The following is a 17,092-nucleotide window of genomic DNA, read 5'->3' as shown; positions in this document are numbered from 1 at the left end:
AGTATTTAAATTTGAAAATAAAGTACATTTCTCTCTCTTAATTCTGGTTGTTAGCATTTTAAATGTGTTTACAAAATTTCAGTTGCTCTTCTCTTCAAGATGAGATTAATGCTGACACATTTTTCCTTAACTTTCTTTTGAAACACTTCCTGTCAGTCTGTGAGCGTGTGTGTTAATATAAACATGGCATTCATTAAACTGAGTAGCATACGCTTCACATACCTTCAGAAAATAAATATTAGCCATTCTGTTGCCGATAAGGCAGCTTTTAATAGCTCCATTGATGTACCGAGTACAGTAAATCTTATTCTGGCAGATTTAACCACGTCTGAGGATATTTTAAAATCTTTTTTATCTCATTAAGTCAGAGGCTGGCTGACTGAGTGAAACATGTTTTGGAACGAAAAAAAAAAGTATCACATTTTTAAATCATTTTTATGTGGACAGCTCTACCAGTTTGGCATAAATTCATCACTTTTATCTGACTCCCTTTGCCAAGCCAGACGTTTTTAAATCGCGGAGAAAAAAAAGTGCATGTGAAAAGAAATAATAGCGATGCTGCGGGATGACCTTTCTTTTCCCTCTTCACCCAAACCTGGCTGGAATTTGTAGGTGGTCTCGGCGGTGTGGTGGACGGTCTTTAGAGAAGCAGCAGGTTCTCGGTTTGCTCTGCGGCGTCTGCGCGCCCCTCGGTCTGTTTGACACATTCCTACACTGCACCCCTCTCCACGGCGCCTAACTACCAGTCAGTCGCCATGGTTACCAGCATACATCCATGCCAGCTCCTCACACTCAAAGACATATTTGTTTGGCTAGTGTAGCTACGTTCCTGACAAAAAAACACAGCTTTTTAGCATAACACCTGCTAATCTTGGGATTTAGCTCTTTGAAGAGGATTGCTGATCAGAAATTCAAATATATTATTTGAATGCTAATCTGAATGTTAATCCCTGGCCCCCGGGTCTTAAAGCATCCTGTCTTTCAAAAACAATGTTTATTTTTCATTTGCTTTCTCTTTTTCATTTTCTCTCACCCCTGTGCCCCCCCCTGCTGCACAACCCCGCCACGTACCCTCCCACCCCATATTTAGCTCTGCGCTCCGTTACCCGGAGGAGCGGCCGACTCATATTTTAACACGTGAGACAATTCCGATGATTAGGATGCTCCTGGAAAGGCGGAGCATTGTTGTTCATTTTCATGGGGATGTAAGCTGTGCGTTAGGACCGAAGTGTTTGGTATCGATCCAGAGCAGATTGATCCGTGCTGCTACAGCCCCCATCCTCTGATTTCCATCTCAGAAAGTCTTCCTGTGATTATTGCAATCACTTATCATTTATATTATATGTGTTCCTCGTTGAGCACTGTGGGATGTATATTGTGAAAAAAGGTAGCGCCGTGCACGTTTGTTGCCCTCGCCTGGAACCTCCACGTTGTGTCCTCTTGTCTGTTTTCCTCTGCATTTCTCGGATATTTTCCTAGATGTTATCTGCGTCGCTTTGCATCTGTGCGGCTAAACGGTCTGAACTGGCCGTTATTTAAATTATGTTTAAGTTTGTATAAATAAATGCCGCGAAAAAAATGCAGGGGGATAACGAGAGGCTGGCCAGACCCAAACATATACATCCGTATGAAAGCTGCCCCATGCTTATTGACATTTCTGAGTGGTTAACATGATGTGCGTTGCCTCCACTGTACACGCCTCTGCAGTCCGCCTGCGCTTTCTTTTTCCTGTTTGGCGTTCTTTTGATATCTGCTTCTATAGTGCTCACTTTTGTCTTGGTTAAGACACAAAGACAGAGAATCAAGGGCAGCGGGATCACAAACACACGGATCCGGATCTTGTGAACAACGTCTAATTCCTGGTTGCCTCACATTCTCTCCCTCCAAACTAATTTTGGGCTTAAGGCTGAATCTCTGCTAAGTAAACAGAGCCCCCTCACACAGCCGTCCTCCGTCACAATGATCTCCACATCATCTCTGCCCATTAAAACCTGGGCAAACACTTTACTTCACACCAATATACTGGAGACTGGAGGAAGAGAAGAAGGGGAAACACACAAGGGCTTTTTTTAGACTTTCCCAGATTGTCTCTCTTTCTCCTTTCCTACTTATTAATCCAGTATCTTTCAGCCCTGGTAAACTCCTCAAGATGGACATTGCTTGGTTCAGGGTGGAAAGGGGTCAAGCTCCATTGGCCTCTGCACAGAGCTGTGGAATTTTTCATTAGTGCACAGCTGGGTCACAAGTGGCTCCAAAGCCGTCTTAATATTGTGTAGGCCCACAGATTAGGAACGGAGAAAAGAAGCCAAAGCGTGATGCTCTCCACCAGACCCTGTCTTTGCATATTTGCAGACTTGTGCTTTAGAACACCTCATATTACTGTTTGTTTTATTTCTTAGACCCAGAACCTCTGGGTCAATAGTAATTATAAAACCCTCCAATCCAAATGTTGTTTTTTAACCATTCCAGTGCCGCATCGGAAAGATGAGTCCATTTATTTTTGTCCGATAAAGAAAGTAAAGTATCTTAGAGCTGGATGCAGCCCGTCGCTCCTCCTGATTTAATCTGGTCTTATGTTATTAGACTGGACATGAGATCATAACTTTTCCTTTTTGCTGCAAAGTTGTATAAACATTATGACTTGTAGAGAGCTCCTGAGTCAATCTCTTATTGAAAATATGAACGTGCAGCTTTGGGAGGTTGTACTCGTTCTTTAACATGTGAAGAGCATTATTACAGTGTAGTCATCACTTTCTCTTGTAACACTCTCAGAAGTAGGAGCCAGCTGTGATGGTTCGTAGATTTATGTACACGTACACATCAAATAGGGATTTTTTTTTTTTCTTTTTTATTTGAGCCTACGCTTTTTAAAATTGTCACATCTCCAACATTGATGCTGTTGCTGATTTAAAAAAAACAGGAAAGAACTTCATAACAGCTTTGTAATTCAAATTTATTTATTGTATTTGTCCAAGGATCAACTCCACTTTGAGAGCCAGGTACAAAAAAAAAAAAAAGGCATTTTTAATTTCTTTTTACAGTCGTAGTTTCTTCCCTGATGCTGCAGCTCAGATTGCGTGGCCATATTGTTTGTTCTGAGCTCTAAAAACTGAGCCTAAATGCAATGTTACACTCATTTTACATACTCAGGAACACCAGCTGTCCAAACAGCATCGTGTGTGCCTGCCTGCTTACTCTTGTATTTAGATGTGTACTTAGCCTCCTCTGCTGCCCAACACACTGTCCTTTTGACTCCCTGAGCTTTGTTCTACCTGTGTGGCTGCGGAGGATTATTTCCATGGCGTTTTCCGAGCGTCTCGTTGCTGCACACATCTGAGGGGAGAAGCATCAGGAAGCCCGATTCTCTGCATCCCACTGTTGCTTTTAGAGGTTTTTCTGAATACGCTTTTTTTTTTTAACTGTTTAACCTGCTGCGATTGATTTGTTAAAAAAACAAAACAAAAAAACAAAATGTTAAATTTGCACGAGCTCTTGCACGCAGGCTGGACACACATGACCCGCACATCCGTTGTGAACTGGCTAATCTGTGTAACGCACAGCCCCTGGAATGAGATCATTTGAATAACGACTTAAGGGTTTGGATTTCTTTTTGCAGCTGTGCGGCGCGGCGTTATGAAGAGATATGCCTGGGATGTCCGTCTGGCCGAGGGACCGGTCTTAGGAGCCGTGCATTCCAGCACATACGAGCTCATGCTGCCATAGAAATAAAGTGGCGGTATTTATTTTCACAATAGCGGACATGTGGGATAGACAATCCTGGAAACACTTCACTCCAGACTAACTGTAACCAGCGTCTTTTTTTGCAGATTTTAGTATAGCGCCGTTCGGCAGCTATTACTAAGTGCGTTCCCTCCGAGATGTGGGGCAGGTGCATGCGCACACTGGAAACGCGTCAGACACGTCTCCGCTATTATCTTTGATATGCCAAGTGCAATCAGCTCGTCTCATTCCTCCCCGGCGAGCTCGCAGGAAGCCGGTGCTGAGCTGCAGCGCGGGGAACAGGCAGAACCCTGTGGCCAGAGCTGTGTGATGAAGAAGGCACCTTTGGGCCATTAGTGGTGTACACATCTCCCGTTAATGTGTTTTACTTTTACCTGCTGGGAGTTTAATTAAAAAACAAAGAGCCTCAATTTAAAGGCCATTATTATGCTAATGTAGTAAGCACGGGATGGTGATTAAGCAGCTTTTAGAGCTGACTGGAGCTGGCCCTTGGGAGCAGAAGGATGGCACTTTTTATTTGGCTTCATTACTCTCCATGAATCTATGCTCCAAAGAGAAATGCTGATACTATGAAACAAGGTCAGCTACTGAGATCATTTATGCAGACAGCATCATCACTACCACTGTTTCAGAGCACTTTACTACTCACACCGGCCTCGAAGTTTGCTTTAACCTCCTTTTACACACGACGGAGGCAACTGGACTTCTTTTATTTACACACAGAAACCCAAAGTGCAAATCTCCTCCTGAACTCCGCATTTATCATCGGTCCCTCTGCAAGCAATCAAACGCTGGCATTAGCCAAATCAAGGTTGTTTGGAGAGCATCTCGTGTCTCCTGCGTGTCGAGGACAACAGAGCCGAACATAACAAAGTAATTTCGGTGATGTTGAGACGAAGTTGAAGAGGTTCGCCTCCGTTCACCCGCGTGTAGCAAAACATCTGGGTATCAAATGTTTTCCTTTGTAGCCAAAGCTCTTGATACTGCTGCTAAAAGCCGGTTTTTTGCACACTAGAGGCGTGTCTCACGAGAAGCCGAGAAGTGGCTGCTCAGCGGTTCGTCTTTCCAGATGACAAACAGAGAAAGATGCCACCTGAAGAATCTGGGAGAAGATTTGAGCGATTTCTTTTTATCACGCGTTTGGTGGGAAGGATCTTCTGGGAATATGTGAGAACGCTAAAGCGGGACATTTTTGGAATTATGACCCTCTTGTCCTGAAATCAATAAAAGGCTGACATCCACCTTATGTCTATTTTGAAGATTTGTGACTACAGCTAGCTTACTTAGCAATGACTAAGTTGATAGATTTAATTTTGGGTGAAAATTTGCTAATTTACCAGACTATTAATTGGACAAATATATGTAAAAATGTGTAATTCTTAAAATGTGTAATGATATTGCGCTATTTATATCCTTCTCTAGTTTTAGTATCATACCTGAAGATTACAGAGTAGAAGCAACCCTTTGAAATTATGGGAAATTATGAATTTAGATCTTAATTTGTGCACACATGATGCATGCAATACATTTTTTTTTTCATTTACTATATAAGGGAAGAGGCTTTTTTTGTCATTATTCATTGTTGTTCCACCTTAACCCATATTAGTTATATTATAACATAACAGTATCTTATCAATACCTGCTTTCTAACATCACCAGTCTGATCCTCTAATAGAGACATGAATAATAGTGTGCTTGTGATTTCATTTTTTTATCATCCTGGCTTGCAGAAGAAGAAAGTGTCACCTGGTTTGGAAAAGAACTTACTTTGGATGTAATCTTGAAGTGACTTGTTGACCGATGGTGTTCTCGGCCCGTCTGGAGGCCCCGGTCTGACCTGCCTCACGGGCTTCGGCTCTCACCTCTGCATGATTGGCACGGCCGCAGGTTTCCTGCCCAAACACGAGAGCTCATCTTCAAAGTAATGGCTTACAGCTGCCGCCTGGATAATCCTCATCCCCTCTTGTCTTTGAAGCGATGTGGTGACATAATAGGCCTTGGCTATTCTTCCCCAAATTGTTATGGTATTTCTTGGAGTGTTGTTCAATCGCGAAAAGGGGAGTAGGTGAGACTGTTGCACGTGTTGCTAAATGTAGCATGATTATCAAGCGCCATAAGGAGCTCCATACTCTCCCCCACCTCCCCCCTTATTCTTCTGGGTTTCTTTTATCCCACCCAGTCCTCCTGATGCTTATCACTGCGGCAGAAGCATTAAATGTAATGTCTGTAGAAGGGAAATCATTGGCAACATGTGGTGAGAGCTTAAGATGTTGTCACACTTTAAGTTGCCTATAATCTGTTCAAAGGGAGTGTGCATAGTTCTCTAAAGTGCCTGGAAAAAAAAAAAAAAAAGGGGGGGGAAGAAGAAGAGCTGCAGAGAGGCCGATGTCTCTCAGCTGCACTAAAGTGTTCATCAGACAAAACAACCCCCGGCCCCCCGAGCTGCTGTCTTCTTCATAATGCTTTTTTTTTTTTTTTTTTTTTTTTTTTTTTTTTTAATATATCGCTATTCCTGGGGTTTTTTCTGTGTGGAGTTTTTGAGCATTTTGCTTCGAACCTTACAAGCCTCAGCAGTGTGATAATCTGTCACAGAGAGAGAGATAATGTATAAAAAGAACAGACACGGGATTACAGGTTTGCGGACACAGGATTAAGAGAGGGACGTGATGATTCCTCCGGGAGGGAGGTATGTGCTGAGACGGGCTCTTTTTTTCATTTATGAGTCCCGATCTGGGGAGGCCAGGGTAAATATTGACCGTCCTCTCCGCTTGAGATGCGGCCATTGATCCACACGGGAGGGTCTCGTCGCTCAGGTGTGGGAGGAGGCAGAGCGTCGGGACGTCGTGCTGGTGGTCCTCCCTCGCGCTTGTCTTTCATACGTGGAGTAAGTTGCCTCCGCAACAGCGGGAGTCGCGTTACCAAAGGAGGCTGAACATCCTGAAAGTGGATTTTCGGCGGATACGAGCCACGGTGCGACGGGTCACCGGGATCAAGTAGGGATGGAATGTGGTAAATGATCACTCAGATCGCTTTAGGTTTGATTTTGGCGGCAGCTTCAGCCTCTTTGATTTCTCTAATATCCCTGTAGACGTTCACTATGGAAAGCTGTCCAGTCTAATGCCATCCCCGGTCCCTGTCGGTATGTTCTTCTATATATAAAATCATCATTTACATCTTCCCCTCGGTCTCCCGTTGGCATGCGGGCCCAGCCGCCTGGTCCTCAAACCACTAATCAGGTAATGTTGGGGAGGTTGAATGGCGTGCCTCCCCCTGGTCAACCTTCACTGCTCACACAGTGGTGTTGTTTTAAAGAGCATTCTTTAGCAGCTGAACTTGGAAAGGTATTAAAGTGGGATTAGGCTCCTCCACAATCCACTGCTTGTGTCATTCAGGGAGTTTGTGTTCTGCTCTCCCCACTGCCACCTCCCCACTCCTCCTCTGTTTGATTGTGGCTAGCCGCAGGAGTGGGACCGACTGTGCCTTTCAAAGGAGAGGGGTAGGGTTAAATCCCTAGTCCACTGCTCCCTGCTAATTCTCCTTGTTCCTTAGAGAAGGATTTACTTCTGCTGCCAGCTTCTCAAAGGCCTTCTCTGCCCATCCGAAAAGTCGGCGTTGCCTTCCTGTGGAGGTGTGGTTGCCATAGAAGGGGCGTCATGCATGGCTATTCCATCTGAGCCCCGCTGAGAATGGGGACCGGGGACTGAAAACAGGCAGAAAGTCCGGATTAGACCCGAGGACAAAGCAGGACAGGAAGATTCCAGAAGGGACGAATAGGAATTACAGCAGCAAAAATAATGCAAAGTGACAGAGAGGGGAAATAGAAAAATAATGGCTTACAAGATTAGACTCGGCGAGGAGAAAGAAGAAAGGAAAGAGGGCTGAATGAGAATGTTTTCATCTAGATGAGAAGATTTGAGAGAGCGGTCGTAGGTGAATGCGGAGCCCGGGACGTATCAAAACCGCGCTAACAAGTCATTTCCTCAACTTTTTGCCCTCTTTCTGAGCCTAAGCCAGCGATCATTAGCTAAACATTAGAGTTAGAGCTGGGAACTTGTCTTGACAGATTCATCACCTCTTTTTCCTGATCCCACCATGTTACGCACTAATCCTTCTAAAAACTCGAAACAAGTCTCTGAATATTCCCTTCTTTTTTCAATCTCAGACTTCTCTCTTTCTTTCTTTCTTTTTTTTTTTTTTTTTTTTGAGTCGAGGTGTTTGCTCTTGTCTTTAATTTTTCGGTGGCCAGACTCGGCGGTTTGTTTAGAGGATAGATCCAGGTTGGCAGGTCACTTCAACAAGAACCCTGCTTGTTTGAGAAACATGCCAAAATTTCTTTTTCAAGGGATTATCCTTGAGGTTTTTCCATAGTTCAATAATAATCTTCTTAACTTATTGTAATAAATGAAAGATTAAAGGATTTTATGAACCCTGAGAGTGCCAGTTCTGACATCTCTGTTGTTTTGCTGCGGCATGATGGGTAAAGGGGAAATAAGATTCTTTAGCTGTCTTCTGCTGACAGGTACGGGTTGTAATTTCACCGTAATGGATGGATATCTGGAAACTAGTAAAATTGGCAATTAATTGTTGTGATGTAATTAACGTGGCATAAAATGTAGCTCTCCTGATTCTGATTTGACAGGCAGGAGTGAAGCAGTAAAGTTGGAAAGCTGCAGAGACAATAACAAAATCTGCTCTTATTTCCATCACGCATACAGCTGCACACACACACACACACACACACGCATGCACTTACACGTGTGAACACACACACGCGCACACACCATATCAGCACTCAATCAGTACCTATAACGGCATTACCATAACAAAGCCACCCTTTGGTTTCCCTTCCTCTCATATTTACACATTATATTCATCACTATCGCTCATCCCCGTCCCGAACCAGCAGATGATGTCAATTGCTCCTCTCGCTGCCTCCCTGCCTCGCACAATGAAATAGACGTTCACCACAAATAGATAGGCGGTTGCCAGCTGTCTTCCAGACCAGGGCAAACAAAAGAAGCCGCTAATAAATCCAGCTTTACGGCTGGACAAGATCAACCACACTCCCTGCCTCCTTGCTCCATTTAATGTGGCTTCTTCTGAACAACGGAGGACGAATTAAATGCCTCTCACTCGCCAATAAAACAATGCAAACATCTTCCTGAAAGGACATAAAAGAAGACGGAGGTGTTGTCTAGGAAATGGTGATAGAGGTGGCGTTGTGCCATAAAGGCGCGGTATTAGACAGTGAGATGAGATATGAACAGAACTAAAGGGTAACCTAGTAGCTGGCCGTGTATCGCGGTATCTGATGCATACAGAGCGCCGTGGATATTAAAAGAAACGTGTAAATGGAAAGCGGAGGCTTGATTGGGATCAGCGGGGTTTGGCGATCACTGCGCTGGATAATGATCGGGCCTCTTTTGTAGATTTGCGAGGAGGTCTGGGTGCCCATGACTGAGCTCACTTGGAATGACGCTGGGATGGGCCCACCCTCCACATTTTAACAGATGAGCTGCTGCCAAAGGAGCCACCTCCTCCAGCAAGCCAATTACAAAAATCCATGACGGGCAGCTAAAGCGAGGTTCTGTGACTAAATACAGAGAAGCACAAAAGAAAAAAAAAAAAAAAGGTTTGAAATGTTAAAAAGGTAATAAAAATCAGACTTTCTTCTCAAATTCTCATATTTATTTCTTGCTGTACAGGTTGTTTGCGACCAAATGCAGCGGCTGCATGGAGAAAATCGCCCCCACAGAGTTCGTGATGCGCGCCCTGGAGTGCGTCTACCACCTCAACTGCTTCTGCTGCTGCGTGTGCGACCGCCAGCTCAGGAAGGGCGACGAGTTTGTCCTGAAGGAGGGTCAGCTGCTCTGCAAGATCGACTACGAGAGGGAGAAGGACTTACTCAGCTCGGTCAGCCCGGATGACTCAGACTCAGGTGAGCCCCCCCTCTCGCACCCTCTCGCACGGCGGCGAGAACGGCACCGGGGTGCGATCCTCACATGGCACCGGGGTGTTGTATTCTGGACGCGCCGCGCCATCGCTCCGGTAGCCAGCGCGAGCGTGCTGCAGATAAACTGGATCACACCGGTTTTAGCACTCGGTTGTTAATTTCATAGGAAACAAACAGCTCGGGCTGCCAGATCGTTTGCTCAGACATCCTACAGTTTCTATGCATTTCCCCAAAAAAAAAAAAAAAAAAAAAAAGGAACACTAATGCGGCTCCATCTGCAGTTTTTCAATGGCTGATTTTATTGTATTTGTTCGAGCAGGGAGCATAGGTTTATGATACAGTAGGAAGTGGAAACAGGACAGAGCCAAGCCACCCTGTATTAATGGCTCTCCGTGCGTGGGCAGGGTCTGGAGCTGGAAAGAATTAAATCACTGTATCATGGTGAGTGACAGAGGGATTTGGGGCCTTTCTGCAGAAATCCTGTGCCTCCACTCTTATCAGCTCTAGTGTTCCTCGCCTATAGCCTCCACACACAATGAGGCATCTCGCCAAGCCTCACTGTTCACTACCATCTGGCTCACATTTAAACATGCACAAAAGCGGGGAATTTGTCAAATACATCTGTGCCTGTGTCAACTTTTGTCAACTTGTGGGAATATTTGCTCCGTGTCTTCACCCCCCCCCTCTGTTCGTTCGCTCACGTCCCGCCGTAGCGCGCAGGCTCGTCTTTTGGTGCGTGCCTCCAAATTTTCAAGCTGGAGAAAATGTTGACATGAACAGAGGTTAACCTCGGCATGCGGCAGATGAAATGTAGGTTTTTCGGCTGAGAAATGTAGATACATATCAGAACCAGATGACAGCAGACACTGAGGCATCGTGTGTGCTTCTCCTCGCCGCCACCAGACCCCAGAATCATTAGGGTTTGTTAGCAGCACTGCTGGTTCTGATTTGCAAACACTTGTTTCATCTTCGCGTGGAATAATAACCCATGTTTCTTATTTATCCGTTTATTTCTTTATGTTGTGTTTACATAGCTGCATGCCTTTTGTGGCCGGCGGTAATAAAATGCATAGGACGGCTTAAAATAAAACTCTTTTTTTTTTTTTTTTTTTTGGTTGAATTGAGTGACATTTTCCATAACCAAATGTCATGTTGGATTTATTCCACTGACTTCTCTAACAACAATGATTCAAACTAATTGATGTACAAGCAGTTTTAATTGATTGAGCAGCTTGATAAAAGCGCCATCAAGGTGTCAAAAGCCATCAGTCCTCAGTGAAATATCAATTCCTAAGCTTTGAGAATTTCAGATCATTTCAAAGTGCTCGCTTAAGATATGAGCATCCATCTCGTATGTGCATGCTGGCCTCACTGACCCCGGGGCGTTTTATCAAAAAGAGAAATGGATTTACTAATACTAGGTCAGCCACCAGGGCTGATCGTGACGTAGGGTTTTGAAAGTCCTCTGCGCACTTCTGAGAATGCTTCATCTGGAATATTTTACCTATAGCTATTAGAGCTGTTATTATATATTAGAACCACCTATTTCAGTTTGAAGGGCTAGTGTAAGGTATGAGAGTGTAACGATCAAACTTGAGAACATTTAGTAAATCAAGTACTTTAAATATTAGTGCTCTGTCTCGAAAGCACTTTACTTAAAAACAGCACTTTAGGGTCGGTTTTATCATCATTACCTGTCTCTAACTGTGTTTTTGCTCTCATTTTTGGGGCAGCGGTCGGAAATTAGCCTCGAGCTAAATCTGGATTGTTTACTGCAAACTTATGTAAAACTATGACATTTTTTGTTCATCCTTTTCTGGACTCAGTTTGATTTTGTTCCTGTAATGTTGTGATAAAATGTGCAATGAGTGATTGCTTCTATTAGTTTGTCCCAGATTACTTTAAATATATATATCAAGCAGTTCTTCATTGATACTGTAAAAAATATGCGACTCTTATCTGTGATTGGACTGTGAAGCCACCATAGTACTAGTTTAAGGACTGAAAGTTATTTTCCTTTTCTTCCAGTTAGTTTTTGAATGTTCCTGATTAAAGTAATTGATCTAGGAGTTCTGGTGATGAAAAAAATCCAGGACAGGACTAAATTGGTAAAGCCTGTGTTTCTATCAGCCTTCTCCATTTAGTTCTATTCTCCATTATTCATAAATACTTTCAAGATCAAAAAGAAAAACAACAGAATTAGTTTTACAAGGACGAACTGTCAATATCTGCGAAAGCTATAAATAGATTACAGACTTTTATCTTAACAAACCTATCAACAGATCACAGATTTTTATTTGCCTCATTGGTGTTAAAGGATAAAGGCAGAGAGACTTTGCGACTCCAAACTGCAATATCCTGCCGCTGATGGCGAAAGTTCGGCAACCCATATATATTCTGTCATTATTTTAAGGTTTAAAATGTAAAACGGAGCGTTTCCTCGCTGAGACGCAGGAGATGGATCTCCCACACGGACTCGCGTTGCCTTTTTCATGTTGCGCTTGATGTAGTGTCCTTATCAGAGATGGATTTAGTGTAAATCAGACAAAGCTGAGAGCAATGCATTACCGGTGACACCGTGTCCAGCTCGGTGACAAATGTGCATATTTCACTGCGCTCTCCGCAGACTCCTGTAAGTCTCATCGTACATGCGGCCTTTTTCCTTTTGTAATAAATTGATAACAAAGTATCAAAAACACATGTGTCTCCTTTGATTAGGCACTTGTGGTGTGTGTGAATGTCCGAGAACGGCGAGGAACGAAAATGAATTCATCTGCGGGCCGTCGCCGGCTGAAAAGGGTGTAAGCCGGTTCAAGCGTGGAAAAATGTCTCTCTGTCCGCAGAGAAGAGTGACGACGAGGAGCTGGACATCAAGCCGGAGAAGGGCATCGGCAGTCAGGGGAAGGGGGACGATGGGAAGGACCCCAGGAGGCCCAAGAGACCACGGACCATCCTCACCACTCAACAGAGGCGGGCCTTCAAGGCCTCCTTTGAGGTCTCCTCAAAACCCTGCAGAAAGGTGAGACAGCAAAGTACAGCGGCATCGCTTATCTGTTTGCTAATTTCTATCTTTCCTGGTTCGGATTAAGCGTCATGCAGATTTCGACGCCGACCGCTCGCCCTACGGTAGTTTGACAAATAAAATTCTCAGATTAAAAAAGCCCCCCCTCCCTCACAGCGGAGCTTTGAAGTGGCGAGCGGCTTTCTGTTCTGTGTTAACCGAGGCAGTGCCGGTGTAACGCAGCCCGTCACACTGGGGAGCGGGGAGCTGCCCGGCGTAGCCCGGGCGCCCAGAAACAGGTCCGGGGCTTTGAAGAGGCAATAACCACCGGGTCCAGAGCGGACCGCTGCCTGCGCTCGGTGCTCGGCGGAATCAAAGCAAATCAAAGAGGCCGGCGCGCCTGGTGGGAACATGGCAGACATGTTAGGGAGGAAAAGTATTTCAGGATGTTTTGTTTTCTGTCTGGATGTCTTCAGGTGAGGGAGACGCTGGCTGCGGAGACGGGGCTCAGCGTGCGCGTGGTGCAGGTGTGGTTCCAGAACCAGAGAGCTAAGGTGAGAGCTGGATACATGTGGTGTCCTCAAAACAAAAAAACACAGCTTTGTTCCGTCTCAGGAGCCCGGCTGATAAATCACTGTGTGTGTTAAACTTATCACTGCATTCCTTTAACAAATGCATGAAGAAAAAAAGGGAAAAGAGTTGCAAATCTCGCTCGCTCTTGCATTAAATGTCTACGCCCTCCCCTTTCCTGATTGCTATCTGCTGAAAAACCTTTGATTCCTGACGATGGAGTGCACTGCGATACAGTTTTTACGCGGTTCATTCAGGGGTGAACGGCGAGGAGCATCCTTTTTAAATTAAAGAGAGCATGTTAGTTTTGGGAGTTCCTCACAATTTTGACTCCTTGGTTTCAGATGAAGAAGTTGGCTCGGAGACAGCAACAGCAACAAGAACAACAGAATTCCCAGAGACTCGGCCAAGGTACGATACGGCGTACGCACTGCCCACGCAGCGCTGGGCCGGCGGCTCAGGCGGCGTGATATAGAGAAACACGGTATTTAGAAACTCAGAGGGTTTCAACAAAAGATCAACGTTTTTGACTGAAAATCAAATCGGACAGTTTATTCTTCACTACAGTGCATTTCTCTATATCCTGAAGCTTTCCTGGAAGGCCTTAAAACATTTTCGCATCAATATATCAATGTGTATTGAATGACTGTAACTAATGACACGTTAGGAATATTAATGTCAAGAAATGTCCCTGTTTGAATCATGAATCACTGTCATTAACTGGACACTGAAACAAGGAAAAATGTGGAAATGACCAAACGTAGTCACTTGGCTCGTAGCCAGTTAAAGAGTAAGTCAATCGTTCTGTTTGTAAAGCCAGTGAGATGTTTGGATTTGCCAAACCGCTGCACAGTTCAGCTCAGGAGGGGATGTTCAGGTTTTGGTGAAGAGTTTATGTTCTTCTGACCAGTTGGTTGAAATACTGCAGATTTCAGTGGAAATGTTCCAGACATAAGCAAGCAAATGGGGAGGTTATAATATATAATAATACATTTTGTGTTTTAAATACACTTCCTGTTTTGTTCTGGCAGAGGTGATGTCTAATCGGATGGAGGGGATGATGAACTCCTTCACACCGCTGGCTCCGCCGCAGCAGCAGCTGGTCGCCATGGATCAGAACGGTTACAGCACAGACCCGTTCCAACAGGGGCTCACCCCCCCACAGATGCCCGGGGACCATATGAACCCATATGGTGAGCATCCACCAACTCCCTCCCCCTTCTCACAGAAAGAGAGAGCGCACATGCCTGTCCCTTGATCAACCTCGGCGCTCCCCGGCGTGGGACATGTGCTCGGGCCACAGGCTCCTGATTTAAGCCACTTGCCGAGCAGAACGGGCAGCTTCCCCTCCCACATGAGACGACACAAGCGTTCTCATAAGCCGTTTGGTTTTGAAGTGGATTTTCAAATCAGTTTAGCACGGTCCGGACTCCTCGCCTGCAGTTGTGAGACGTGCCCGGTTACTGACGACGCTTCCTTAACGTCGGTTAAAAAACATGTGGTCTGTGTGGACAGCTTGAGATAAACTGCAGTCCAAACAGGGACCGGGCTGTGAGCTAATGAATCGGATTGGGAAAATAACAAGTCTCTGATTTCTGTTTGATACGGGATAGAATTAAAATGCAAACAAGGACTTGGGGGGGTGGAATCAGTCAATCAACTGTTAGTCCACAGGAAGTAGCTGGAATAACACATTTCTGAGTGGTGTCCTCAACTTGTCCCAGAGGGACCGTTTCCTGAAGTTCATAACTTCCTTATAATTTGCCTCCATTTAGTTCTTCTCGGTAGTAAGAACCCAAATCCCCAGTCTCATCACTCTCCTTTGGTTTGGGGAAAAGAACAATATTGGCAAGGCATTAAAAGATATGTCTCAAAACACTGTCCCCATTTTGTGCAACACTATCATTAAGATCCAGAGTGTAATAAAGTTAACTATTCCCTCCAGAGAAATAACATGTTGAGGTTTTATGAAAGGCGTAAACAGTTGCTATTAACCAGATCTTTTAGGAGGATGCCCCTTGTTTACATGCTCCCTCATAGGCTGCAATTGTCCCAGCGAGGGCAGCAAAAAGTGAGCTTTGATGATATCCAACAAAACTGTTCACACAATTGTGATGACACACAACTGCAATTTCTCATAGTGACGATAAGTAATTATAATTTCCCAGCGCTGCCATAAATCTCGGATACAAGATTGAGCTGATTTCACAATCAAAGGGGCGTGTTGCGGCTGTTGTTGCGGCTGTTGTTGCGGCTGCTGTTGCTGCCGTTGTGTTTTGGCTGACATCCTCGGCGTCTCTTCCGTCCGCAGGTAACGACTCGGCGTTCCACGACATCGACAGCGACACGTCTCTAACCAGCCTCAGCGACTGCTTCATGGCCTCGTCGGAAGTCAGCTCCATGCAGGCCCGCGTGGGAAACCCCATCGATCGCCTCTACTCCATGCAGAACTCTTACTTTGCGTCGTGAAAAGGGGGAAGAGAGCGAACGAGGAACGAGAGAGAGAGAGAGAGAGAAAAAAGAAACAAAACGAAACAAAAGAGAAACATCAGCACAGAATAAACTGCCCATCTCAACCTAAAGCACATGGCCTGGAGTTCTGCGCTCTAACACGGACACGGCAGAAGAAACACCTCCCCGCAGTAGCTCCTGGCCATGTGCGGACGCTTACTCAAAGATAGTAAAAACCACTTGTTGTAGGACAGTGACGATTCCTGGAAGAAGAAAAAAAAAAAAAAGACTTAAATATTCTTAGGAAAATATTTGGTAGGATTGCTTATTTGTCACAGGAGATATTACTCTTAAAAACAAGTAGATATCGAAGCCACTGATTACACACTCTCAAACCAAATAACACAGTGAATTTATACAGTGCATGATCAATTGTAAACAAACAACTTTTTGTAAGCCCCCCGACCGTCCCCCCACCCCCCCCCATCCTGGTTAAGATGTGTTGTTTGGACTGTTTCTTCTTCACACTACATGGTTTTCCATGTTCACCGTTAGCATTTTGATCACTTTCCATAGGTTTAGATATCGTGTTAATAGTAAATAGGTGCAGCATGTCTGCAAGAGTGACTGTACATTTTGTGTATGTATGAGAGTTTGTGATGAGAAAGATGTGTTTCGAGGAGAAAATCGGGCGGACAAGTAGGATCAGTGAAGTGTAAATACTTTCCCCAGGCAAATTGGATGTGCATGTTAAAAATGGAAAGCATTCTATTTATTTAACTATAACAGGCTCTTGAAGGTACATATTAAAACTGAAAAGCTTTATTTAAAAAGGAGAGCATTTTTTTTTTTTTTTTTTTTTGTTGAGCAATTAGTGAGTTCATGAGTATCACGACTCATCTGTATACCTTTTTTAATATGAAGATTAACCCTTATGGTTTTTTTTTTTGTTTGTTTGTTTTTGTTTTATGTTTTTTTTTCTCCTTCAGCCAAGCTGTAAATGAGCAACGTTGCTATTTATTTCGTACAGACCATAAACCTTTTGTTGTCATTGTCCAATGTGCATTCTCAAAATGTTAAAAGTTGCTAATTGACCAAAGTTGACTGGTTTGATGAATAAACAATGTCTTTCTCCTGATACCATTAAATAAATACCATCAGTGACCATTCACATCACATTTCAAGAACATAGTACTTTCAGCTTTAGCTCGATATGTTCAAGATGAAGCGTTTTCCAATGATCACATCAGAGTTATTGGGTCAATTCTTATCACATGTGGTACAAAAATTCATCTGCCGATGTTTTGGATTTTGGTAAATCAAAGCAAGTGACGAGAGTTAATAATATTTTGTGACATGTCTTCATTTGCCAAGTT

The 17,092-nt window shown here is 44.2% G+C and overlaps 1 protein-coding gene across 3 annotated transcripts in view; it reads left to right on the top strand.

The window, feature by feature from the left end:
- The window catches only part of lmx1bb (LIM homeobox transcription factor 1, beta b), a 44,875-nt gene extending 28,004 nt beyond the window's left edge, over nt 1-16,871 (top strand). For all 3 annotated transcript variants that reach the window (XM_030105375.1, XM_030105374.1, XM_030105373.1), the window contains 6 exons: nt 9,447-9,679; nt 12,538-12,713; nt 13,172-13,249; nt 13,610-13,676; nt 14,297-14,458; nt 15,577-16,871. In XM_030105375.1, the coding sequence (XP_029961235.1) occupies nt 9,447-9,679; nt 12,538-12,713; nt 13,172-13,249; nt 13,610-13,676; nt 14,297-14,458; nt 15,577-15,734 (874 nt within the window). In that variant the 3' untranslated portion in view covers nt 15,735-16,871. The remainder of the gene's footprint in view (nt 1-9,446; nt 9,680-12,537; nt 12,714-13,171; nt 13,250-13,609; nt 13,677-14,296; nt 14,459-15,576) is intronic.
- Nucleotides 16,872-17,092: the final 221 nt, after the last annotated feature.

This window comes from Salarias fasciatus, chromosome 12, assembly GCF_902148845.1.
Source record: "Salarias fasciatus chromosome 12, fSalaFa1.1, whole genome shotgun sequence".
NCBI lineage: Eukaryota > Metazoa > Chordata > Actinopteri > Blenniiformes > Blenniidae > Salarias > Salarias fasciatus.
This window is presented reverse-complemented; position numbering and strand designations above follow the sequence as displayed.